Below are 24,495 nucleotides of genomic sequence, written 5' to 3'. Positions count from 1 at the left end.
ATGTCCGACAACGGTGAAGTCGAGGTCGAGAACCCTTCTGGGTTCTATCCAGCCCTCCCCAAGGATGTCCAAACCGATTCCGTCAAGTTGTTCGGAAAATGGAGCTACGTGAGTGACCTGAAAAATTGTGTTGTTAGGGCTCATGATGAGGAAGGGGGACTGACGATCAACAGGACGATGTCGAGATCAGGGACATTTCTTTGACGTACGTGAATCCGCGATTGCATTTCAATTCTGCGAACAAGAAGAATTCCACCAAAAGTTTCGCGTGATATGGAAAAGAGGGGAATATTGGCTAACTCGAGGGGTTTCGACACAGCGATTACATCCAGATCCGTTCTCCCGTCTATCTCCCTCACTCCGCTGGCAGATACGCTGCTAAGCGTTTCCGCAAGGCACAATGCCCCATCATTGAGAGGTATGCGCTCTACGGTTAATCGCACAAATGAAGGAGATATCTGGTTAACACGAATATGCAGATTGACCAACTCTATCATGATGAACGGTCGCAACAACGGAAAGAAGATCATGGCTGTCCGCATCGTTGCTCACACTTTCGAGATTGTACGTTTATGAATACGACAGACCTCTCCTATTTACTGAACAGCGAATTTCAAAATGCGGCCAACTTTGATTCTAACAATGATCATCAGATTCACATCATGACCGACCAGAACCCTCTCCAGGTTGCTGTCGATGCCATCGTCAACTGCGGTCCCCGTGAAGACTCCACCCGTATCGGTTCCCAGGGTACTGTTCGCCGACAGGCTGTCGATGTTTCCCCCCTCCGCCGTGTTAACCAGGCCATCGCTCTCCTTACCATCGGTGCTCGTGAGGCTGCTTTCCGCAACGTCAAGTCTATTGCCGAGGTTTTGGCTGAAGAGCTCATCAACGCTGCCAAGGGTAGCTCCAACTCCTATGCCATCAAGAAGAAGGACGAACTCGAGCGTGTTGCCAAGAGCAATCGGTAAACGGTTTCTTTATATCTGTTTGTTTACGCGTTCAGGGTATGGACGGAGTGTCATCTTCTATTAGGGTTTGGTCGACTCGCATGCATCATCTACCGAGACTGGATCTGTAGAACAGTCCGTGAAAGAGGAAGTAGGACCCATAAAAAAGTAAATGGATAGCTTTCTTTTTGATGTAGTCGAGATGTTATTATGAAAAACTTGATCCTTTTGTTCAGAGTACGATTAATAAAATAAGTCAATCTAGACTCCTACCTGACTTTTTAGAAAGCCGTATACAACTCTATGTAAGCAGAGTTATATATTAACTACAGAAGTTCAGCAGAAGTTCATCATGAGAGACATTCAATCTAGCCCCATCTAATTGAATAATCTTCAGGTGACTGTTGTAAAAATCCTGACTGATCGAGACTGTGGCTGACTCACCGCCTCCAGTCGCTGCGTGCGAGTGCCGGTATCGATACGGCAAAAAAATATCTATCTCTCCGCTTCGACAAGAATATTTTAATCTCTGTTCAACAGAGAATTGTACATCCATACATTTCGCTTACATTAGGCAAAATGGTTAAGCGAAAGCTAGCCGCGCTGGAGAAGGTTGAGGCAGATTTGTGAGTTTTCCTTACTGAAAGTGCGTAATGATTTGCTAGTATTCCATCTAATCTAGTTTTTGCAGGCCCAATCTTCAGCAGAAAATTCGACGAGACTCAAAGTACGAGGACAAATAGAAGTTTTATCAAAAAAGGGGGCTAATCTGATTCTTTCCAGGTCTTATGTCGAAGATTTTCGAGCACAATACTATCAATATGAGAACCACCGTGAAATTTTCATGGCAACGCCGACTTCCACGGAAGCAGGAATTATATCCTTGCGCGATTTGATAGATTTTATTTCGCACGTCGCGGATTGTTATCCCGATATAACAAAGGATTTTCCGCAACAATTAATTGATATGCTTATGCAACATCATGTGGACCTGGAGCCGGAACTGCGCGAGAAGATCGTTGGAAGCCTGGTGCTTCTGAGGAAGAAGGATATTATTGATTCGGTAACGTATGTGAACTGTTCAACATTTAAAGGGCTTATCTCTGACTGGTGACACGTTATTATAGACTCCTGCATACATTGTTTCCCATTCTGGTCTCAACGCCTAGTAAAACCCTACGCCAGTTGCTTTTTCAGAAAATCCTTTCTGATCTGCGAACTTCAAACTCCAAATCATCGAATCATAAGCTAAATCGAGCCATGCAAACGGTCTTATTTAACCTTGTGACGTCGGATCGTACGTCCCCCAAAGCTTCATGGGCAGTGAAAATCACTAGAGAGCTATGGAGAAGGCAGATCTGGACCGACGCAAAGACAGTTGAGGTTATGAAGGAAGCCTGCTTAGCTGATAATGAGAAGGTTGTTGTCGGCGGTGTTCGATTCTTCCTCGGTGGTGACAAGGAGAGAGAAGAGATGGAGGATGAGAGTAGTGACGATGATGGCGTGGATGTAGCCAAGTTAAAACATCAAGTTGGCATCAACAAGAAAACGAAGAAGAAAGCACGCCAAATTGAAAAGGCTATTACAATGGTTAAAAAGAAGGAACGCAAGAAGAAAGCGCCTCATCCGCTCAACTTCTCTGCATTACATCTCTTGCATGATTCTCAAGGCTTCGCAGAAGAGCTCTTCGCAAAGCATTTGCAGAGCAGCAAGTCGAAGCTGAACCTCGAGCAAAAGCTTTTGGTTCTGCAATTGGTATCACGTTTGATTGGTCTACATAAACTTACACTCGTTCACTTTTACTCTTATTTTCAAAAATATCTCACCCCTCGACAGCCCTCGGTTACGTCATTCCTTGCATCGCTTGCTCAGGCAACACACAATCTTGTGCCACCCGACGAGCTCGAGCCTTTGATCCAGAAAATTGCAAACGAGTTTGTCTCCGAGGCTTCCGCTGCAGAGGTCGCTTCGGCAGGTCTGAATGCTATCCGTGAAATCTGTGTCAGACAGCCTCTGGCTATGAACGAAACTTTACTTCAGGATTTGGTTTTGTACAAGAAGAGTAAGAACAAAGGTGTTATGATGGCAGCAAAGGGTCTACTGGGTCTATACCGGGATGTCGGCGCGGAGATGTTGAAGAGACGTGACCGTGGTAAGGAAGCATCCATGGCTCTAAGCGCGGGAGAGAGGAAAGAGATCCGATTCGGCGAAGAAGCCGTTGGAGGAATTGAGGGTCTCGAGCTGCTTGAGAAATGGAAGGAAGAGGAAAGAAGGAAAAAGCGAATTGAACAGGGTCTTCCATCCGACGGCGAAGATGAGGAAGATCTTGAAGCAGATGAAGCAGCCGGCTGGGCTAATTGGGACGTTGAAGATGACGACAGCGATGACTCTGGCGGATGGATAAATGTCGAGAGCGACGCTGAGATTGAGCTCAGTGATTCGGACGACGATACACCTCCCTCCAAAAGGGCGAAGCAAGGTACCGAGGAGAAGGAGAACAAACCAGAAGAAACCGAGGCGGACAAGCAATGGAGCAAACTTGCTACTAGTCGAATCTTGACACCGGCTGATCTTGCAAAATTGGCTGAGCTCCGTTCTCAAGCAGCCGTCGATTCTTTGCTCAATGCGCGATCCAAACGTGCACAAAAAGTACAGGAGGCCATCAACCGACATATTGACGAGCCTCTTACAGCCGCAGAGATTGAGGGACTTGCCATGCTTTCCAAGGGAAAAGCTACACGTGAAGAAAAGATTGCTCACGCCAAGGAATCGAAGACTGATCGAGACGAGTTCAAGAGCAAGACTGCTCGTAAGAAGGAAAGAAAAGTAGCGGATGGAAAGAGTACAACGAACAAGGAGAAGGCCCGCAAGAAGAATTTTTTGATGACACTAGGCAAGGCTAGAAGCAAGAATAAGCGCAGTTTGGTGGAAACAAGAGCAGTGCTGAAAGCTCATCATGATCGAAAGAAGAGAGGTGGACGAAGAGGAAATACTGGTTAAGTCTTTCATGATTAGGGCATATAGGCGTTGTATAGAATAGATGCGGAACATTGGATCTGCCTCCAGCCTACTAAACGCCTTCTAGCACTAAAAGCATTATTCTAAGGCAGAAGAGTAAAATTCAAGTCTGTCACATAGAAATATTTATTTGTTCTAGCTTTATAATCATCTCATATCGATCCAAGGTCCAAGGATGCCTTCAATATGGATGAAGTCACGTGATACTCCCGGAAAGGCTTAATTGAACGAACGCGTCTAATCATGCTTTGAAGTCATCGCGCGCCCAGCCGCGTCTTTTTTGAAGCACGGCTCCAGCTTTCCCTCAATAAGAACTCAATTCCATTTTCATCATCCAACAACCACCATCCCATCGGGTGACTGAGTACATACATACAAATCAACTTCACAATGGCATCGACATCGCAAAACGCTTCATCCAAGAAACGCCGTTTCCAACCCCCCATTACCAGCTACTTTGCGGCCTCCACTACACCTGAAAATAATGACTTTTCACATCAAAACTATTCCGCGCCTACAAATACACCTACACCCGCACTTCCGGCTAATATCCTGTCCTCTCTACTCGGCGTAGGAGCTCGAGTACGGAAGTCTGTTCCAGAGGGATACAAAACCGAACAGAAGAAGTTGACTGCCTATACGATACCAGTGACGACGAAGTCAGATGTGGCTGCGTCATCGCGACCGATAATGACAACGACGGTATACAGCGAATTACAGCCGTTTTGCGGAATTCATAAAGTTGGCAATTATGCTGTTCAGACGTTTCCGCGCCCGGATGAGGAGTATCGGAGTGAGGGGATGATGAATGTCGATGAGTTGGAGAATATTTCTATGCCGTCTAGCAGTCAGGAGTCGAATGCGTCTTTCTCGTCGACTAGCAATAAGAGAACATTCGAACCTGATGTTGACGAGGAGGAAGAAGATGACGATTCTTCGCTGGGTTATAATAGGGCTATTCATCAAGGCAGGAATCTTCCTAGAGACATTTGGCAGGATACTATTCCTTCTGTCTCTAACTACACATCTTCATCATCCAATTCCATGTCACGACGGACTATACTTTCGCCAAGGCTGGGCCAACATAGACGACGTATAGTCGCATCGAACAATACAATTTCATCCAAAACATACACCGAACAAGAAAACACAAACCCGCTTGCCGCTGCTACCATGTCAAATAATGGCATGGATATTGACGACTTTGGCGAAGCAGCGTTTCTGCGTCGCAGGGAAGAAGTCGACTTTGAGTATATGTGAATTGAATCGAACTACCAATAGCTTTGAGACTTTTGTTACGGCCTAGCTGCTGAGGGCTCTGAGCTCCTTTTTTACTTAACTTCGTTGTGAATATTTTCCTGTATCCTTTAATGTTTCAACAAGCCCATGATAGGGCATATGTGCTTTAGATTATATTGCTTTTCTTTGCTTTCGCTACTACGGATATTAATCTGTTTTGTACGTGTGCCAAGAATAAAATTGAATTGTAAGGCGAATGAGAAATTTACATAGGTTGACTTCAGACTTGCAGACACGCCGTTTCTGTAGAAAGGCTTTTCTGTATCTGTTCTCACTACGCTTGAGAGACGGCAAAGTTCAGACTAGGTATACCTAGGTATCCCTCTGTTTCAATTGAAGAACCATTATCACGGTGCTCAGAACTTACTCACAGAGAATCCATACGCCTTTCATGCCAATTGCCTCTGGACGCAGCCCCTAGTTGGGTTATAGAGACTCTGAACCTTGGCATTTGCTAACAGAAAATGGCTAGATTAGGGTCTTATTTTCAAACCGACATTTCTGACGAAGTTTCTACAATGGCCCGATCCGAATTTTTCGAAGTGTATTAAATTTCTAAGTGAAAGGATATCTAAGTGGTGATATTTAAGCGTTTGCCTTACTAAAGAACACATAACGGGTTTATTTCGGGTCCCTCAGCAAGACCAAGTATCCCATGTTCCATGCTTAAGTCCTTATCCCATTGGCTTGCTTGAGATGCTAAGTTTCCAAGCCGGAGTCTCTATAAAAAGGGAGATAACCTGAAAGGAGCAGCGATGAAAGCCTTAGAACCTTCAGTTTATGTTCCACGGCTGAACCATACTACTTGGGTGTACGTTGAACTGATGAATGGAGGTAGAGATACAGTAAGCCGGTAATATCAAGATATCATTTATCGCATAAATCTAACATAACAATGTACGCCTTTCAAGATCTATCATGTACAAATGGACATACGTACATGTCAATCAGAGCACAAAAATTAAAAAGAGAAATAGCATTACAACTCATCCTTGACAGATGGTTTTGGTTTTGTAGATGTTTTCTCGCTCTTCGACTTCGTCTTGCCGTTATCCTTCTTCTTTCCTTCGCTCTTTTTGGAGGAAGAATCGCCGCCACCGGCTTTCGCTCCCATCTTAGCGTATATACGTTGTAGCACACGCTCAAGTTCTTTGAGTTTTGAGTCAATATCTGCTACAGTGAGGGCTGGGTCGTCAGATTCGCTGAGGGTTTTCTGGACTTCCAGCTGGACTTCGAGCCAGGTGTTCACTGAGTCAAGAGTGGTCTTCAGGGAGGCGGAATCTTGAGGGGTGTAGATGGAGTAAGTAGGTGCGGTGGGTTTGGCGGTGGCCGAAGATTTAGTAGACGAGCTACCTGATGATGAGTAAGGGTCTTCCTCGAGATCATCAGGAGTGGTGGTAGGGCTAGACGCAGTTGAAGTCTCAGAAGTAGATGATGCGCTTTCAGCCGCTTGCGAAGAAGAAAATATCTCCTCATCGTTTTGAATTTGCATATCTACAATGTTCTGGATGGACTTGGCCCCGTTGAGCATCTCTTGTAGAAGTTGTACCTTGACGCCACGCTCAGAATTTTCCTTCTTTCGTTTCAATGCTGGCTTGACAATCTCAGTCAACGATGCGAGTTTCTCTTTCAGTTCCTTTGTGCTTGCATCCGCGCCGTCGCCATAAAGCCATTCACTTGCTGCTTCAAGACGTTCCTTGAGGATGGTGAGCTGATCTCCCTTGACAGCTTTGAGGAATTCTGAATCATCAACCAAATCGCGGCCTTTGTAGATGAATGCCTCTAGCTCATTCAGAGCCTCTTCCCTCAACACGCGTTCTCGATCAGATGCATCAAACGCGGCAAGACGGTGCTTAATCCGCTTGAGTTCTGTTGTTGAAAGCGGCGGGCGTCCGAGAGGGGAAGACTTGAAATTGATAGTGATACTTTCAATTCGGGATGCAGATTCTGCCTTCTGGGTCTCCTTAGCAGATACTGTAGTAGTAGACATCTCCTCCGCCGATGAAGTTGGAGCCTCATCCTCAAGCGTGACAGACTCCGTTGGTTCATCGCCGGTCTCCTCTTTCAGGGGTTTCTGGTCATCCTTCTTCCCTAGGCCAAAGAAGCCCTTGACATCGGCAACAACGCTTCCTTTCTTGGAAGCATCAACTTCACAACTTACAGATGCGCCCGTAACCTCTGGAAGCCCGTCAACTGGACTGAGACGGACATTGAGCTTCGTGGTGATATTGACAGGCGCACAACCAAATTTCTCGGTTAGCTTGCTGACAGATGCCGTCAAGTTTTGTGTGGCCACATTGAGGACTGGAGAATCGATCACATCTTCACCAGCCGGAATTTGTTGGTAGAAGCTAAACTCGAAATCCTCTAGGTTCTTCACGGTGACCTGCTTCTCAACACCAACTTGAGAAGTGGGGGTAAAGAGTTTCTGTTGTCTTTCCTTTTCATCTGAGGTCCACTTGATCTTCACGGCATAGCTAGCAGAGTCCACGGCACGAATGTCTTTGACTCTAAAGCTAGGACTCAATGCTGCGCCTTTGAAGGCCGCACCAAAAACGGCGGCTTCATCAGCGTTCACATTTGTTCTGAGCTTACCACTTCCACACTGCTTTTCTAGTTGCTTTTGAACAAATGGAGTCCTGATGGTACCTCCGTGGAGAATGACGGACTCCAAGTCACTTAGCTTTAAGCCCGCTGATTTCAGAGCATCTTCGATTGGGTTTCCAACTCTGGCGGCCTGATCTTTGGCTAATTTCTCGAATTCTGAGCGGGTGATTTTATACTTGAAGATAACGTCTTCTTCGTATAACCCTTCGAATGTGGCACTGGTTTCAGTGTTTGCACTCAAAATTTGTCTGACACGTCCAGAATCCTTCCAGAGTTTAGCCATAGTCTTTCCATGAGCTTTGACATCGGAGACTGTTGTTCCGTCCTTGAGTTTCTTGCTCTCAACTAACTTATTGACCATGTCATCCACAATCAACTGGTTCAATGCGTCTCCTCCTACTGTCCTGTCCCAACCAGCTCCCAAAACGTGAACTTCCTGTACGGTCTTGTTGAAACGGCCGACATCTTTCACAGCTCGGCTTTGGAAGCGAAGAACGGTAGCTGTGGTAGAACCTGCACCCATGTCATAAACGAGATGGTATTCCGGTTGTTCGCCGTCTGACACGCTAGGGAACGTTCGACTGGTGGCGTAATTTAAACCAACAGCAAGGCCGTCGCTGATCAAGGCTTCCACATGCAATCCTGCCAACTCGGCGGCTAGTTCAACGCTTCTCTTCTCTTCGGCAGTATAGTAAGCTGGATAGGTGATAACAGCGTCCCGAATGGTACTACCCTTGCCAGCTAGAGTTTCGGCATTCGCTTTGATTTGTTTGAGCTGCATAGAAAGAATTTCTTCCACCAAGAAAGCGTCCTTGCCCTCGGTAGCGCCGAATCTTTGGCTACGCAGCGCAATAGTACCTCTATCTTGGGCTGATTCAAGTTGTAGAGCTGGGTATCGCCCGCTGTACAATTTGACAGCATCGCTATCTTCCGCGAATGGTATACCGAGTAGTGTTTTCAGGTTCGAGTAGACGTCATCGGGGTAGCGAGGGGCGAGAGCGAGGGCGTCACTGCCGTAGAATCGTTCGGGGAAAGCCGCATTTCCGTCTCGGGAAGGCTTGAAGGCAACCGCTGCATATTCTTTACGTTTCGAGTCCTTGGTTAGGACAATCTCGAGAGGTATACCGGGTTTCACCAAAGCGGCTTTTAGATACTCTGTTCCAAGATCGATTCCGAGGACGGCTGAGCCGGCAGCCGAAGCAGGTGATGGTAGACATAGGAGAAATAGAAGGAACGGGAAGAGAACGCAGGTTAAGAAAGGAGAATATGCCGACAAAGGCATATTCCTCCTTCGTAGTGTATCGCTCATTGTAGGAGTATATCGTAGCAAAGCTCAACGGGTACAACACGGATATGAGAGAGACTGGCCCTTAGAGGGCTGCCTGAGCTGAAGCACCAACGCAGTAAATCGGATTCGTGATCTTGTAGCGTAAGCGATAATCTCGAGGCCGAATCTCACAAGTTCAAGTGCTGAGATGGGTTTCAAAACATGTAGGGACTGAATGTACAATCAACAGTAAAGTTGACGAACTGAATAAAATGTAGAAAAATGGGATATATCGGTGCCAGGTGTCCTGTTCAAGCCACGTAAGGAGAGGATGACTCAAAAGCTGGCCTTTTCGGATCTGGACACTTGGAAGTTGTTGAGTCTTTGAGGCCACTTTGCATCAGCTTCCCAAGCTTCCCCACTGCAGCCCTAATCCGGAATAGCGCAACAAGCTTAAATCATCTGCATCATCAGTGTCTTTTGTTACTACAGTAGAGAACTTTGGCTATAACGAAAGGAATATTTCCACTGATCTCTGCTTGGATTACTTTAATATGGGACTGAAGAGCATCCGATCTACGAACACTAGAATAGATAAGTGTGTTGAATGTGCCCTTCATCCCTAGATCGAACTCACTTCTGGATATATTGACTGGGACCCTGAGAGGCCTTCTGTGCGTTATAACTAGGTTCTACTGTACCCTAACTCTGCCAATTTCGAGAAGTGCCACTTACAGCTTCTTTAATGTTGTAGAAGGATGGATTTTGGAGAACTCCTGAACCTCGACACCATGGCACGGGTGTATCATATGTCTCGTAACAATTGAATACAGCTTGCAGATCACATCAAATGGCTCTCGAGTCAACAGAACGAATCATAAATCGAGCTCTAGATTATTCAATCGTCGCCCGAGTCCGACTCACCAATCCAATCCTTTTCATACAATTCCCCGAGTTCCCCAAGACCATTCGTTAAGTTCTCTCGTTCCTCCACCGCTACTCCTCTATGCGCAATGGCCTGCAGGTCCTTCAATTTGTCGGCGAGCCTAGATGTGGTAGACACAGCGGCCACCAGCTCTACTCCTACCTGTTCGTCGGAACTGGAGAACATATTGCGCGGGTAGCTATCAGGAAGAGGGAATCGTAACCTTGAAGAGAACCTACTTTTTGGTCAGCTCTATGTGCGTGGCATCAGGGAAATAAGAGCACCTTACCTTTCAACAGCGGGCTTGGAGGCATAAAGACGAATCTTCCGCTTCAGGCCAATGTCGCCAATTTTCGACGATTCACTCTCAGGTGTTTGCTGTTCTTCTCCGCGGAAGACTTGTACCTGAGTGAAAATAGCCGTGTCATCGGCCATTGACTGAGGGATGGTGAAGTTGATGTCAAAGTCTAACTTCGCTTCGTCGTCTGGCTTTTGAGTCGTGCCTTTCTTAGTCGCCCAAGGAGTTCTATTGTCGCCAGCATCTGGGCCAATGATCGAGGATTGTAACTCGAAGATCGTCTGTGATCTTCCGCGGTGTCCCATTAATGACGTTTCGAAATCTTGGTAGGTCCGAAGCCGAGCTGGAAGAGTCACGGTTTCCACGGCGGAAGCAACTAGTGCAGATTTATACCATTCCGACTGCAGGTCAATATTGAGGTATTTCGGAAGATGTTGGGGAGCATCAATAATAGGGCAGTATAATGTTGCCAATGGTGCGATGGAGTTTAGTGTCCGGGCGGTGTTGATCATTTTTGACATCTTTTTATGCTACTCGAGGTCAGCTACTCATAATATCATCAGGTAAATGCGGATATCCTCACCCTTGGCAACCTTGCTCCGTCTTCCACCCCCCATACCCATATACCAGTCTTGGCATATTCATCTCGGAGAGCGTCGACATATTTAGAAGCAAACCCTCCCCAAGCGTCATCGGAGCCTGTGAATAATTGAAGTGCGCGTATTTGATCACATTCTTCTGCGAATGGACGGACATCTCGATCCAGCAGGTCATGCTCCTTATCTAAGTCCCGGAACAGATCTTCCCCCACTGCCCAGTCTTCAAAAGGCATCAAGGAGGAGTTGAGCTCATACTCATTGAGTTGAACTATAGACCGAGGGTGATAGTATATCCGGTTAAAGTCGGACCAATATCGTACTGATGAAGAGGTCAAGGATAGAGTCGGAAGTCCAGCTTCCAAACTCTTCTGGTACTCATTTAGAGGGATGCTGGGTTGCTTCTGCACCACCTCGTTACCTTCCCTATTTATTCCAGTCAGACATTAAGAACACCAACAGTTCTTCAAGGACGGTAAACTTACCATTGTCCTTGAGGATGACCTGATGGATCCTCTACTTCATATAGCGTGTTGTATTTACGAAGCGTCCCAAACCCTCCTTTTAGATCGTAGATTATTGTCCGCGGTGTAAAGGTCTCCGTTCCGTCTGCTCCCAGCCCAGGTCGGAAATGTACGTCATGGTCTACTAAGGGTTCTTCATTTTCTCCATAGGTGAAATATGACTCCTACAAGACAGTCAGATATGATGAATTCATGGAAAAACGACACAATGTATGTTGAACGACCTGCAGATTCCAGAAATGGGTTGCAATGTAGTTGCTCCGCTGACCTAGCTGTAAGGTGATAATTTCATGCATGGTGAGAAAGAGTCATTTCAACGAGAGCAGTCTACACTCTGCTCTATAACAGTGGGATGACTTGACAATGTCATGAATTTTATCGAAAATGCGATATCTTCACGTGATCAGAGAGGGGTACTATTCCATTTTTGGATGCTAACGGGATGGTTGCTTGGAGCAACGGTCTCTCTCACGCTAGTCCCCATAAGGACATATTCAACAAACATCACAAACGGTTGGCTCCACTCGACACGGACAGGGTTTAAGACTTCACACTGCCCAGTAAGCTGTTCCACTTTCAGACAAAACGGCACAATCAGCAACATCGAGGTCTATATCGGCCACACTATCTAATGATCGAGAATATAGTCTGTTACTCTACCATGCGTATACTCTAGAAACCAACAACCAGATTGATCATCACCATCCACCATGGAGTCACCGTCACCATCCAAACACCACCTCTCTCCGACCAAGACGCCTCTCTTTCCCACATCTCCCGAACGAATCAACCAACAAAAGCTAGCAGGTTCCTTCTCTGTACCCTCTGACTTAAGTCAGAAATCGTCAGATGTCCGGGAAAAGATCGCTTTTTTGAACAATCTGTCGCAAGCGGGTAGCCCAGCAGCGAGTCCACAACATGTTTCGTCTTCTACTGCATCATCAGGGTCGGCTGCGCTTCAAAGGGCCATCTTGGGGCGTGAAGAAGCAGAGTCAGCTCTTGCAAACGCCAATAACTTGCTTTCAGAAGCACAAGCTCGAGAAAGACGCATCAGCGAGAGACTCGAGTCATTACTAGAAGAATTACAAACAACCCGAGAACGTCAAGCACACGAACGAACTGTTTTTGAAAAGGAGGTTCGCAAAGCACGCAAAGAGGCATTCCGTGCTGGATCGATGCTCGTCAAAATACAGGAGGAACTGAAATTGTCAAAAGGGGAAATCAAAACCCTGAAAGAGGAAGTGCGAGCAGAGCGCGAGTCCAAAGAAACGGCCAAACAAGAAGCATTCGAGCGCGCATATGCGCTGGCTGGAATGTCAGAAGAACTTCAATCGGTGAAGGATCAACTGCGCGCTATGGAGTCCAACAATCAACAAAGCGTCTTGGAGTCGCATGTTGATGAAGTGGAAGGAAGCATAAATAAACCGATCGTCGATTATGTTGACCAGGCAACATGTACAACTCCAACAGCAAGAAGGCCTAAGCGAAGCGCGGATGCATTGGAAATTCTTCAAGTTGCGCACTCTGACACAGAACACGAGGCTCACAGAGACGAGACTCCTAATAAGAAGATGAGGCTATCACGACGTGCTTCGGACAAAGGAAATATACAACCAGGAACATTGGAAGATCAAGGGGATCTTATAGCAGATCTACAGACAGAAATAAAACTAGAAAAACGAAGAAGAGAAAAGGCTGAGGACATGGTTCTTTTCATGAAAATGGAGTGCCAATTCAAACGTTGCTCATGCAGAATCGCGGAAAGCCTGGGACAAAAGTATGTCCATGACAAGGAATGGGACGATGCCATGCGAGAGGAAGATTTACAAGAAAATATGCATGACGACGAACATGTTCAAGAGGAAGAGGAGCAAGAACAAAATACTCGTGAGGAAACGCCAGCCACGTCAGCCGCACATTCGCCTCTTGTGAGCCCGGTAACTGCAATGACGCCACCCACACCACATTATCAAGAGACGACTGAAGCGCAAAAAGCTCGTCGACCAGCACGACAGTCGTCAGTTGCGTTTTGTGAGGAGACGGGAACATTCGTCCAGGTGTCATCACCGCACGCTTATATGCAAGACCGACCGAGCGAGGAGCCCCTCGTTCTCCCAAACGCTGATGAGGACGAGGGGGATGATATTGATGTTGAGGTTGAGGATGACACCGCAGTTCCGCGTGTAAGCCCTGCAGTAAGAGTGATGCAGATGCAGACTCAGACTGAAGACATCATTACGCATCGGCGCTCGTATGAGATCGATATCGAAGCAGAGGAGCAGCAAGTTGTCAACGGACCACCACACCGAACTGTCAATCCACTTGTAAAAAACACTGAAATTGTTACCTCTATCGCCCGGAATCCTATCTTACCACCTCAGCGATCATCAGAAAGACAACCCATCACACCCGTCGACCAAATCATTGCCGTCAAGGAAGAAACCATAACAAGAACGGTACCAATCCAACTTGAATCAAGACATACACACAACCCAATGGACGTCATACCCGGGACGCCTCTGACTCGAGAAGAAGCATTAGCCCAAATCCGAGCACGCAGAGGCCGAACGAAAAGCGGCACGCAACGATCCGTGAGTGCCAATGAGGCTACGGCTCGTTCAGGTCCAGGTGGAATGAAAGTAGCGCCCGCAAGACGCATACCTGGTGTAAAGCACTCGGATATAAGGAGCGAATCCGATGTTAAGGATCGAAGAGATACAGCACCTGTCGGCTCGCGGCGATACTGAACGGGTGCAAGCACACGCTCATTTGATTCTCTCATATCTTGTCATGATTCGGCGTTTATTTTCGAGCTTTAGCGATTTCACTATTTCGGCATTTTAGGGTTTCCTACCTCATTCTTTCTTCCTACTGAGCGTACTCTTTCCGGCGTCGTTACTCTCATCATCACCAATCCATGCGATTGAGTCTCTCCATCCTTCTATTTCTCCTCATCCGCGTGATATGGACTGTCGGTCTCTTTTCTCACTTATTGTATATATATCTACATGAGATTTTCTTTTTTCTGCGTCTTTTGGATTGAGGCATTCGCCACTTGGACGGCGTTGATTGAATTGGAACATTGAGTATATTGTTTGTATGCGTCTACATTGATTCAGTGCTCTCTTGTTATTGCTTTTCTTTCTGGAAAATCGTACCTACAGAGATAAATCGACATATATACTGTGGACTGGATAACTGCCATACATATGTAGAAAGAAATAGGAAATATTACAAGGAACAGCTTTATCCAACATAGGTATATATGGTCAAAGTCAATTTACAAGATCGGTATACCACAACATCTAATCCTCGTTCCATTCACGTCCGCCCTCCTTTTCCACCATACCTGGACCAATTCCTCTATAAACATTCTATCCGTTGCACTCCACATGTCGAGTCCCATTTCGGATATATCGGATGATGTGATTGTTACAGGCGGTAGTCCTTCTTTGCAGACAGTATTAGCGGGGAGGAGGGGCTCGTTGTCGTTGTCACCGGCTGAGGGGAAATTTGCGACTTCTTCGGCTTCCTCGTCATCGTCAGGATCATCGCGATATATGCCTGTTGCCGGGGGTTCGTCGTCGATATCACCTTGCCGTGCGACGGCATCGGCGAGTGTTGTGAATACGAGCGTAGTTAATCGGCGGAAATAAGCGATCAACGCTATTTCACGCGGCTGATCTATTTCATTCGACTGGAGGCCCGGGTGGGAGAGTTGGCCGTGATGAGTATTCGGCAATAAACTGGTATCTTGTTCGTCTTGCTCTTCTTCATCTTCGGATAGACCTGTGCGCTTTTCGCCTGCAGATGCCCACCATAAGAATGATGTGTAGGCTAATCGTGGCCAAGATAAGGGCTCAACGATTGAGGATGATGAGAAGGTCGATGCAGCGTCATCTATGTTATCGTTGGGATTGTCATCTTGTTCTGATACGGCACTAGATAAACGACGAAGTCCATCTCGAAGTAAGACGAAGCGGCGAGCATCGCGCTGTGTTGCCTTCAAGGTGACTAGTTTGATTGATTTTTGCTGTGTGTTGGATCCGTGCATAATCTCTATTTTAGGATACGTCTTTTGCGAAATATGTGGTGAGTGTGTGGTTGGCAAAGTAACTAATATATCGAAAAGTTCGGTCTTTGTTGCCAACACGTTATCTGTTGTGCAGGCAATCCAGCTCGAATATGTATCGGAGTTTGTCGACAGAAAGGGTATATCGTGGATTCCCACATTGAATATCGGTCGCGGGCGAAGAGGTGGCGCGCCATCTTGATCGAAGAAAGGAGATAGCGATTGGGGCAGTGAAGACAACAGTGCGAGTGCATATACTTTCCATCAGTTAGCGAGAGAACCAGATATGGCGCTCGTGAGACCTACCATAGTCACAGGTCGATTGGACTGGAGCTTCAGTCACAATCAAGATTCTTTTCCGCAGGAGAGAAGCTCTGTATAGAGGAAATATAAGAGGCCCGAATTTCTCGACAAAGTCCGGAAGTGATAAAGCAGGATGGTAAGGCGCTAGAAAAGGTTTTGTGGTTTCTATGCCCGCTGCGTCGCTGATGGAACTTCTCGACTGTAACGTCTCTGGGCGGTCTGTTTTCAAGGGCCTTCGAAGCACAGCTGGAGAATCTGGTGGAGTGTCTTCCAATCTAGGCTCGTTATCACGCACATGGTGTTTGTCCCAATATTCCGCTAGGGGTTGGGTGTCCGATATATTATTCGCGCATTGCCTAACGTAATTCATTAGAACGAAGCTATGAATGCCAATCGTATAACTCACTTTGCAAGGTTTTTGAGACCCGCAGCATGCCTCCAGCTCTTCCCAAGTCTTCCAAAGCTCAGAGGAACCAATACGCCCACAGCTAGCATTAGAGCATTGCGCTCGGTCTCGGCGGCGGGCTGATTTATGAAAGCGCATATTCCAGCATATTCTTCGTGAACAAAGTATCTTCAGATAATTAGAAACTGTAATTCAGGGATAAACTCCTAACTGCATCGCTCACATGAGGTCCTCAGAAACATTGTGTAATCCCGACGGCAATGACTTGTATTCGACGGCTCCTTCAAGGTCGACTAGACGATTGCATAATTAATACCCTGAACAAAGAATTGTCGAAAACAGCTGACTTACTACCCGGTATCGATTCTTGCCACGAAATCACATATCTAAAATACCGTGCATTAGCTATTGGTAATTGCCATGAAGCGTCATCGAATGTGGCAATCGTACCCTTTCTTGATATCGAAGAGGATCAAGAACAAAGATGCAATGCCCGGTGGTGACTCCGAAAGCGCACCCTGAGACAAGTCGAGCCTCAGAGAAGTCCGGCGACCTGGTTTCAGAGCCATTGCCAATCCCCCGTGGTACGAAGAACTGTGCAGGCATAGGGCTCCATGGGATGGGTGGATGCAGACTGATAGGTCGTCGACAGATGATGCGATGAGGAGGACCGTTGCGGGTCAAGTTGGAGATGCCGAGCCACCATGCCTTTTCTGGTAGCATGTGTGGGGACTCTTTTCTACATCGGATTGTTTTTACATCTCACCTAGCTCTACTCGAGTGAATTGCAATGCTTAAAGGTCAGACTAGGATCTTTATCAGGTAAGAGAACAAACGGAGGTTCTGAAATGTTGTGTATGAGATATCTTGCTGATACTTCTATGTAGTGAGGTAGAAAGTATATATCGCCCTTCAAGAGATCGTGATATATATGCATTCTGGAAATGACTTCGCATCCTTACTTCCCTCTCGGCTTGGAGATCCAAGACTATAGATCAAATGAGAGCGGTTTGTTCTATATAGTGGGATTATTTTCCACAGGTCTGGCAGTTTCACTATGTGTGATTCTAGGATTGGCGATAATGAAACGCACTTCAATGACCTCTGCGGATAAACTCACCATACTATGGTTCGCACTTTGTAAGAAGCAGACCCTACAACATAAGAATTGATCGAGCGCGAGATGGAGACTGATGTGTCGCCGTAGCCGGCATTCTTCACTGTTTCTTCGAAGGCTACTTTGTCACCCATCACGATCGGATGGGCCCTGCGCAAGATATTTTTGGACAGCTCTGGAAAGAGTATGCCAAATCCGACTCTCGATATTTAGTGTCGGACTCCTTTGTTGTTAGTATCGAGACAATCACAGTGGTAAGTGGAATAAGCTCGCGGAAACGGATCAATCATACCCATCTCACTGTTTGTATAGGTACTTTGGGGGCCCTTATGCCTCCTTGTGGCATATTTGACAACCATTAAGCATTCGCTCAACCATCCTTTGCGAATCATTATATGCATGGCTCATCTGTATGGAGACACCCTGTATTATGCCACAAGCCTTTTTGACTACTATGTCAACGGGATATCGCATAGTCGGCCCGAGGTACTCTATTACTGGGTGTACTACTTCTTGATGAATTTCGTCTGGATCGTCGTTCCTGCTTGTGAGTATTGTTCTCTGTCAAAGGTGTTTCGATTCTAATACTTTCCACAGATATTCTTTACAACAGTGTCTGTCTTGTTTCTCAGGCCCTAAACCAATTCGAGAGCGAGACTAGGTCGAAAAAAAAGCGATAATATTGATTGCATGTCTATTCCTTGTTTTCCGGGCTAGACTCACATTTCCTGGTGGCGTGTCAGATAATATACGTGTAGACCAATAAATCGTCTCAACGCCGGGGTAGAGAACTGTTTAAGTTGGGCTGCAGCTTGTTTCCTAGGTACCTGGTTTGATCTGACTGCTCACTCACCGCAATATTATCAGGGACAGCCTCGAATATATCCACATCTTCCAAAACAGCCACGAAGTCATCTCCACTCGGCACGGCTTCGGATGACGTAGGGTATTCTTATGTAGCGACTTGATGCGACTGCGATTGACTGCTGTTGTTGAGCTGGTTGTCATCTACCAGTAAATATCGCGATAGTTAGTAGGCTGATAAGACAAGTCACGAGTAGAGTTTAGGTAGTTGTCCAATGTGACAAAGAGGAAAATGGCGGATGTGATGGTTACCGGGGCAGCCGCACGCCAGTCATGGCCGCCGTTGTTGAGTGGTCCAAATGCGGGCCTTCCCGATCTGCAGCACCTCGAAATGGGCAGCTGACAACAACGAACAACTTGAATATCTCCCAACCACGCTGCGCTTTTACTGACTTGCTTCAGCTTTTTCACTGAATATACCAAATTGATGGCAGTTCCAACAATTTTCTCAAGCAGAATGCGCGACTGTGTCTGCCTGTGGTGATTGTTGTTGTAAGTTTGTGTCTCTCCACCATTTCGTCATTCTATTTGGCTCCCGTGGGTGGAAAATAAACAGTGAACCATTCATCCCAGCATTCCTCCGAATTCCATTTCAGCAAGCTTGAGAGCAGCCGTCGGACTTCCAGAATGTTTCTGATGATATCCTATATTCTAGATACAAATGCCCCCTCCTGTTACCCCGCGCCAAAATGCTGGTCCTGGGCGCGATGGCACCAGGTCCAGTCCGACCAAATCAAAATCCCTCGACATCGGTAAGGCTTTAGGCTCTCATGACTCAAATTCTGTGCGCGAGAAGGTGCGCATGTGGCAGCAGAAAGGAGGTGGTGTTACTACCGTCAAGGATCCCTTGGCCTACGTTGAGGACGTAGAAAGCGAAACCACAGCGAGACGAAACAAGCCCACAAAGACGCCAGAGCCCCGCAAAGTTACAGTTCGCGTGAAGACGGTGGACAATAATACGCCAGCTGTCGGCAATGGTGGGATCAGGAAAAGAAGCCAAAGTACGCCGAGGAAAAGAGTTGTGAGCGACCAGCACTGGCGAAGTCAGCGTAGTCCGCCAACAGGCTCCAAGACAACCAAAGGACCACCGCCCAATCGTATTACAACCTACAAAACAAACGAAAATTTCAATTCGTCGTCAAGTTCCTTACCAAGCAAGAAGACGCAGCGCAAGGACGATGTGTCGGACCTAGGAAGTGGCGCAAAGACTGACACTGAGGATTTGCGATCACCTACAAGTGCCTCGCCTTTTCAAAAGAAACCACGCACAGTCAAGACGACGAAGTACATTTACACAGATGATGGATTGCTCTCCGACAAGGAGACTCTGCACGTGCGTGAATCGTCGGAGTCGTCGTTGCACGACGAAGAACCTGCTCAAAGTGTGCTGGAAGGTATGAGACGCAGTACACCGCCACCGAGAGACGATGATGACTGGGCTGCGAGTGAAGCTAATTTCTCGGAGTTGTCTCGAAGAAGACGGCGCGGTCCTGCGCTCCGAGAGACATTACGCGACGCACGGAAACCCAAGGGCGGAATTCTAAATCAAGTGCTCGATGAGTCTAGAAAGATGTTTGCAAAGCCAGCGCCTCCTCGTCCTCCTCCTGTTGCAAACAAGGGTGACAAAATAGCAGCGTGGCTGTCAACCCAGCCTGATCCATTTGTGGATGGCCATGACGATGTACCAGTGGAGATTCCTGCTCCACTCAAAACAAGGTCGAGGACAGCGAGACCTTTGTCACGAGGTTCAGAATCCAGGATTACTGAGGAACTGAGCGAAGTCTCTTCTGCGACTAATGATCAACCACCACAAGACAAGCCAAGTGGTGCTACGGACACTCAGCGTCGCTTAAGCATTGACAAAACAAGGGACTCCTTTGTCTCGAAACACAAAGAGGGGACAACGTCAACTCCAAGAAAGAGCCAATTAGAGATGGTAGAAAATCTGACAAAATCCTTCGAAAATGCTCCATCCACGCCCTCCAGAACCTCACATCCGGTCAGAGGTAATATGAAAAATAAGGACTATGAACCATCTGATCAAAGCTCGGAGGTGTCTGATAGAGATGTGATTCTCCCTTTGCGGCTAAGACGACCTTTCCCAAGTACTGGCATGCACCAACTTTCTACCATCGCATCGGAGGAAACATTGAGTAGCACTGTGAACGATAGGTCGGTTATGGGAAGCGAAACGAATCGGTCTAGGTCCGAGAAGGCAAATTCAATTTACGATATAAATGATGAGAAACGGGATCATTTCGACCCAGACTCACTTCCGAAATTTGAGAGCGGACTTCAGCGGCGGCTGACGAAACATTCAGACCTGATCTCCATCTTGTCTAATCCGAAGTCTACCAGACGTAGTGTACGGTCTTCTCGAAGTCTGAGGAGTAACCGAACGCGCCTGGAAACAGCGACGATGGCGGATCTGATGCTAGAGCTTTCCGCCGACGAAACAAAGTATATGCGGGAACTACGCACTCTTGTCGGCGGCGTCATCCCCGTTCTCTTAAGCTGCGTCCTTTCACGGTCCGACTCGGCTATCGCAGCAGGTCTCTTCCGACCGTCAGCAGACCCAAAAGATGACATAAACTTCACTAGGCCAATTGTCGACATGGGTGTCGCTCTAGAACGCCTCAAGACGCTCCATAAGCGCATTCCTCTGGATGAAACCGAAGCTCTCCTGGCATGGGCACAGGGCGCTCAGAGGGTGTATCGTGACTACCTCAAAGCTTGGCGTATGGGGTTTCAAGATGTAGTCGTGAATCTTGCTCCCGCTGATGAAGAAGAGTCGGACAAAGTAGAAACCCATAGTCTCGACCAAGGCATGGAACGAGACGAAAATGGCGATGTTATCGATGCAGATGGCGAGAAAGTAGATGTGGCTTACCTTCTGAAAAGGCCGCTGGTACGTTTGAAGTACTTATCGAAGACTTTCAAAGGAATCGATTATGTGGCACATTCAGCGAAAACAGAACAAGTGGCGGAATCGTATCAGGAACTGGTTGAGCAAGCGCGACACCGCTCAAACGAAGAACGTGCTCGACTTGAAGACGAATCTGCTGCATATATCGATAGTACCAGAGCTCGAAGTCTGGATACTTTGGCGGTGCTTTCCAATGTCGTCATCGATAAGACTCGCCGGGTCCTTGCTCGTGACTTTTTCAACCTGTCACTAATGCATTCAAGCGGCCAAATGATCGATTGTCATGCGGAGTTGTTGCTTAGAGACAACGCTCCTGATGCGGGCCCGGGAGGAGACCTTCTGATTTGCGAGATTGATGACACTGATCGCTGGCTTCTGTTTCCCCCAATAGAAAAGAACTGTGTCTCTGCACGAAATGGTGACCTAAAAGGCGAAATTGTGGTGATGGTCCGTGGCAAATCCCCAGCCGACGATGGTGAATGGCAGGAGCTGCTATCTTTAACTATCGACGACGAAGATATTGGATTCGAATGGGTCAACATGCTCGGCTTGGATCCAGTACCTCCAGCATTACCTAAGTCTAAGAAATTTGTTGACCGTTCAAATAGTCGAAGACCCAAGGCTGCTGGTGAGATCAGAATCGATTCGTCGGCTTTAACTAAACAGAAGCTGCGTTTGCCGAGCTCAAGTGAGATTGATGTACCAATTGGTGAACAAGCTAGCGTCGTTAGTCATGCTGGAAAGAGCTCGACCACACATAGCTCCGGACCTAGCACGTTGAGCTCACTTTCAGAAGCGACCTCAGGTAACTCTCTAGCTTCAGACATTACCAGAGCATCGGATTATGCATTAGTCAATAGCCCTCAAACACCAACATCGCCCGATGCTCGAGCAACATTGCCGTCGGCCAAAGAGCTCAGTGATAAAAAGAAGACTATCGACGGGAAAGCATCGCCTGGGCTGAAACGAGCCAAAGCAAAGAGACGCTCACGTCATGCAGAACAGCTTACTGAAACAGATACACCCCCAAGAGCGTCTCCTGGCCCGGAGCAGGATGTCGATTCTTCGACTACCACGCCAAAAGCGGCCGCACGTTTTTATGCTGGAAAGAATGTTGAATCAAGCTCTAAATCCACAAATTCAAAGATCAGACGAGAGCGACCTGCAGATGACAAAGATGATTATCATGACGGCGCACGTGTGTCGTCTGTACCAACTATGAAAATGCCCACGATCCCCAAAGTGCGGAAGGGTGGCAGCAGTACTAATAGTGCCTTATCTGCTGATACGACTTCCGATGATGACGAAACCTGGCCGGATATTCAGTCCTCATTATCTAAGATATCTGTCTCCGACGCGGAAGACGAAGCACCTGTACCACCTCCTCATCGATCCCCTAGCCAAGCGCTTCTTAAGAATACTCCTGTGCTGAGTCCATCGACCAACCGACAAAAGCGAAGGTCTTCATCCCCCTTGAAGCACGAGTATGAGCCATCAAGTGCTTCTGATTCATCCGCCGAATCCGATACGTCTACAGTTCGACATTATGACATGGGCTACTCTGACTCAGATACATCTGACACTTCTGATGAAGAGCTAGAGGACGAAGATGAATTACCTCCGATACATCATCAGCGTAAGCTGCAGCCACCCGCTTCTATTCCCGCTCTTGATAACGATACCTTATCTCCGTCCAACTCGGCATCACAAGGTCCTTATCGGTCCGTTCCTTCTCAGCCTTCTAAAGCTTCAAAAGCTATTGCCACATTATTCTCCTGGTCGGATAGAGGAAAGTGGGAGAGCTTGTACCCTGACGAATGTGAACTGGTGATAACTCCAGGCCTTATTGAAGCTTATAAGATCACATCTCACAGCACTAACAATCAAGACGAGCAACCACGCAAGGATCGCCCTCTAGTGGCCCTAGAACTGACACCACTCGTCCCGATTAGACGTGGTACAGCAATAGATATTAGCATTCGGTCACCACCAACTGAACGATCCAGAATCAAAACCAGCAACAATATCATGTTCCGCTCGCAGAATGTGGATGAGTGTGACACTCTATATGGCTTCATTAACCATTCTCGCATCAATAATCCAACATACATTGCCTTGCAAAATGCTCGTGGCCCTTATCAGCCTGCATCCCTATCGCGCTATAACTCGACCGGATCAAATAAAGGAACCAGCTGGTTTGGTTTCCCCCGAAGGAAAAATAGTTATCGAGCTGCGAAGCATGCACCTTCTGTGGGTATGGTATCTGAGAGTAGCGTTGGATCAATGAGCAGCGCATTTTCAGCCTTGAAGAGATTTGGTACAGGAAGTAAGTTTTTCAGTATTGCCAGATCGACTGTTACTTCGCGCACAGGAAGTCGTGATGGAAGTACTGTTTACTCTGGCGCTGGTGGAAGCTCTGGTCTCGCAGCAATTGCGGCTGCGATCAAGGGAGCAGATGGAATTGGCTTATCGAATGCGAAAATTAGACTCTATGTGCGAGAGAGCAATACTCGATGGCGTGACATGGGAGCAGCCCGGCTGACAATTATGCCCGTGACGCCCAAATCATCCCGACCTGGAACGGCTGGTAGTACGAAGTTTACCGTGGAGGCGAACATCGCAGATGCCAATAGCAACGACCTATCAAATGCAGGAAGAGAGTCCGACGACTTTGTGGATGAGCCTAGAGCAGACGGCGCCACAACTCCAACCCCTGGTGCATCGCCTAGAAGAGTGACCATGACACAAGAAAAGCGAATCCTCATCCAGGGTAAGACCGCAGGCGAAGTCTTACTGGACGTTTGTCTTGGTGAAAGCTCCTTTGAACGGGTCGCTCGAACCGGTATTGCCATTTCCGTATGGGAGAATCATTCCGGAGGAACCATCCAGCAAAAGGGTGGAGTAACTGGAGGCGCCTTCAGAATCTACATGATACAGATGAAGAGCGAGGCTGAGGCTGCATATACATTTGGACTGGTTGGAAAGCTGCGCTATTAGTTGCGCAATTCTCATATAACTTGCGCCTGCCACCCTCCTATCGACCAAACCTCTTTAATCCCCGTGATTTACAAGTTTTTGATCTCTCTTGAACCTCCCATTTCTTGGTTGACATCATTTTCCTTCAAGAGTTTTGATCTCGTCTGCTTACCCCCTCGTTGTCATTTGTTGATAATCTTGCATATAAACGATTTCCCATTATTTACCTAGACGTCTGTTCCTTTGCACCCGTATACCCACCCACCTGCGTTTCATATGTAGTCAATCCATTGGCATCCATTCTTGCACCTCTCTGAAAGTGTCTTTTTTCTTCTTTTATCGAAGCA

At 47.1% G+C, this 24,495-nt stretch overlaps 9 protein-coding genes across 9 annotated transcripts; 6 read left to right on the top strand and 3 right to left on the bottom strand.

The window, feature by feature from the left end:
• On the top strand, positions 1 to 971 carry TSTA_094400 (40S ribosomal protein S5; the record flags this gene model as incomplete). The annotated part of the gene is made up of 5 exons (XM_002479112.1): positions 1 to 108; positions 174 to 205; positions 320 to 418; positions 480 to 564; positions 654 to 971. 5 exons carry the CDS (start codon positions 1 to 3, stop codon positions 969 to 971), a joined length of 642 nt encoding a protein of 213 aa, XP_002479157.1.
• A 558-nt stretch (positions 972 to 1,529) lies between these two features.
• Positions 1,530 to 3,950, top strand: TSTA_094390 (SDA1 domain protein; the record flags this gene model as incomplete). Its single annotated transcript, XM_002479111.1, has 4 exons — positions 1,530 to 1,576; positions 1,642 to 1,677; positions 1,734 to 2,018; positions 2,078 to 3,950. 4 exons carry the CDS (start codon positions 1,530 to 1,532, stop codon positions 3,948 to 3,950), a joined length of 2,241 nt encoding a protein of 746 aa, XP_002479156.1.
• Positions 3,951 to 4,358: 408 nt separating this feature from the next.
• Positions 4,359 to 5,274, top strand: TSTA_094380 (uncharacterized protein; the record flags this gene model as incomplete). The annotated part of the gene is made up of 2 exons (XM_002479110.1): positions 4,359 to 5,224; positions 5,250 to 5,274. 2 exons carry the CDS (start codon positions 4,359 to 4,361, stop codon positions 5,272 to 5,274), a joined length of 891 nt encoding a protein of 296 aa, XP_002479155.1.
• Positions 5,275 to 6,246: 972 nt separating this feature from the next.
• Positions 6,247 to 9,183, bottom strand: TSTA_094370 (Hsp70 family chaperone Lhs1/Orp150, putative; the record flags this gene model as incomplete). Its single annotated transcript, XM_002479109.1, has 1 exon — positions 6,247 to 9,183. The coding sequence occupies one exon, from the start codon at positions 9,181 to 9,183 to the stop codon at positions 6,247 to 6,249; it is 2,937 nt and encodes a 978-aa protein (XP_002479154.1).
• Positions 9,184 to 10,039: 856 nt separating this feature from the next.
• On the bottom strand, positions 10,040 to 11,780 carry TSTA_094360 (mtDNA inheritance protein Dml1, putative; the record flags this gene model as incomplete). The annotated part of the gene is made up of 5 exons (XM_002479108.1): positions 10,040 to 10,301; positions 10,356 to 10,894; positions 10,948 to 11,386; positions 11,446 to 11,648; positions 11,709 to 11,780. The coding sequence occupies 5 exons, from the start codon at positions 11,778 to 11,780 to the stop codon at positions 10,040 to 10,042; spliced, it is 1,515 nt and encodes a 504-aa protein (XP_002479153.1).
• Positions 11,781 to 12,194: 414 nt separating this feature from the next.
• Positions 12,195 to 14,231, top strand: TSTA_094350 (uncharacterized protein; the record flags this gene model as incomplete). The annotated part of the gene is made up of 1 exon (XM_002479107.1): positions 12,195 to 14,231. One exon carries the CDS (start codon positions 12,195 to 12,197, stop codon positions 14,229 to 14,231), a length of 2,037 nt encoding a protein of 678 aa, XP_002479152.1.
• Positions 14,232 to 14,764: 533 nt separating this feature from the next.
• TSTA_094340 (uncharacterized protein) lies at positions 14,765 to 16,834 on the bottom strand (the record flags this gene model as incomplete). The annotated part of the gene is made up of 6 exons (XM_002479106.1): positions 14,765 to 15,813; positions 15,863 to 16,215; positions 16,266 to 16,433; positions 16,489 to 16,558; positions 16,617 to 16,651; positions 16,716 to 16,834. 6 exons carry the CDS (start codon positions 16,832 to 16,834, stop codon positions 14,765 to 14,767), a joined length of 1,794 nt encoding a protein of 597 aa, XP_002479151.1.
• A 375-nt stretch (positions 16,835 to 17,209) lies between these two features.
• Positions 17,210 to 18,062, top strand: TSTA_094330 (EBP domain protein, putative; the record flags this gene model as incomplete). Its single annotated transcript, XM_002479105.1, has 4 exons — positions 17,210 to 17,405; positions 17,473 to 17,636; positions 17,695 to 17,929; positions 17,980 to 18,062. 4 exons carry the CDS (start codon positions 17,210 to 17,212, stop codon positions 18,060 to 18,062), a joined length of 678 nt encoding a protein of 225 aa, XP_002479150.1.
• Positions 18,063 to 18,907: 845 nt separating this feature from the next.
• Positions 18,908 to 24,169, top strand: TSTA_094320 (uncharacterized protein; the record flags this gene model as incomplete). The annotated part of the gene is made up of 1 exon (XM_002479104.1): positions 18,908 to 24,169. One exon carries the CDS (start codon positions 18,908 to 18,910, stop codon positions 24,167 to 24,169), a length of 5,262 nt encoding a protein of 1,753 aa, XP_002479149.1.
• Between the last annotated feature and the right edge of the window lie 326 nt (positions 24,170 to 24,495).

Source organism: Talaromyces stipitatus, genomic scaffold (genome assembly GCF_000003125.1).
Source record: "Talaromyces stipitatus ATCC 10500 scf_1105507295527 genomic scaffold, whole genome shotgun sequence".
NCBI classification, from domain to species: domain Eukaryota; kingdom Fungi; phylum Ascomycota; class Eurotiomycetes; order Eurotiales; family Trichocomaceae; genus Talaromyces; species Talaromyces stipitatus.
This window is presented reverse-complemented; position numbering and strand designations above follow the sequence as displayed.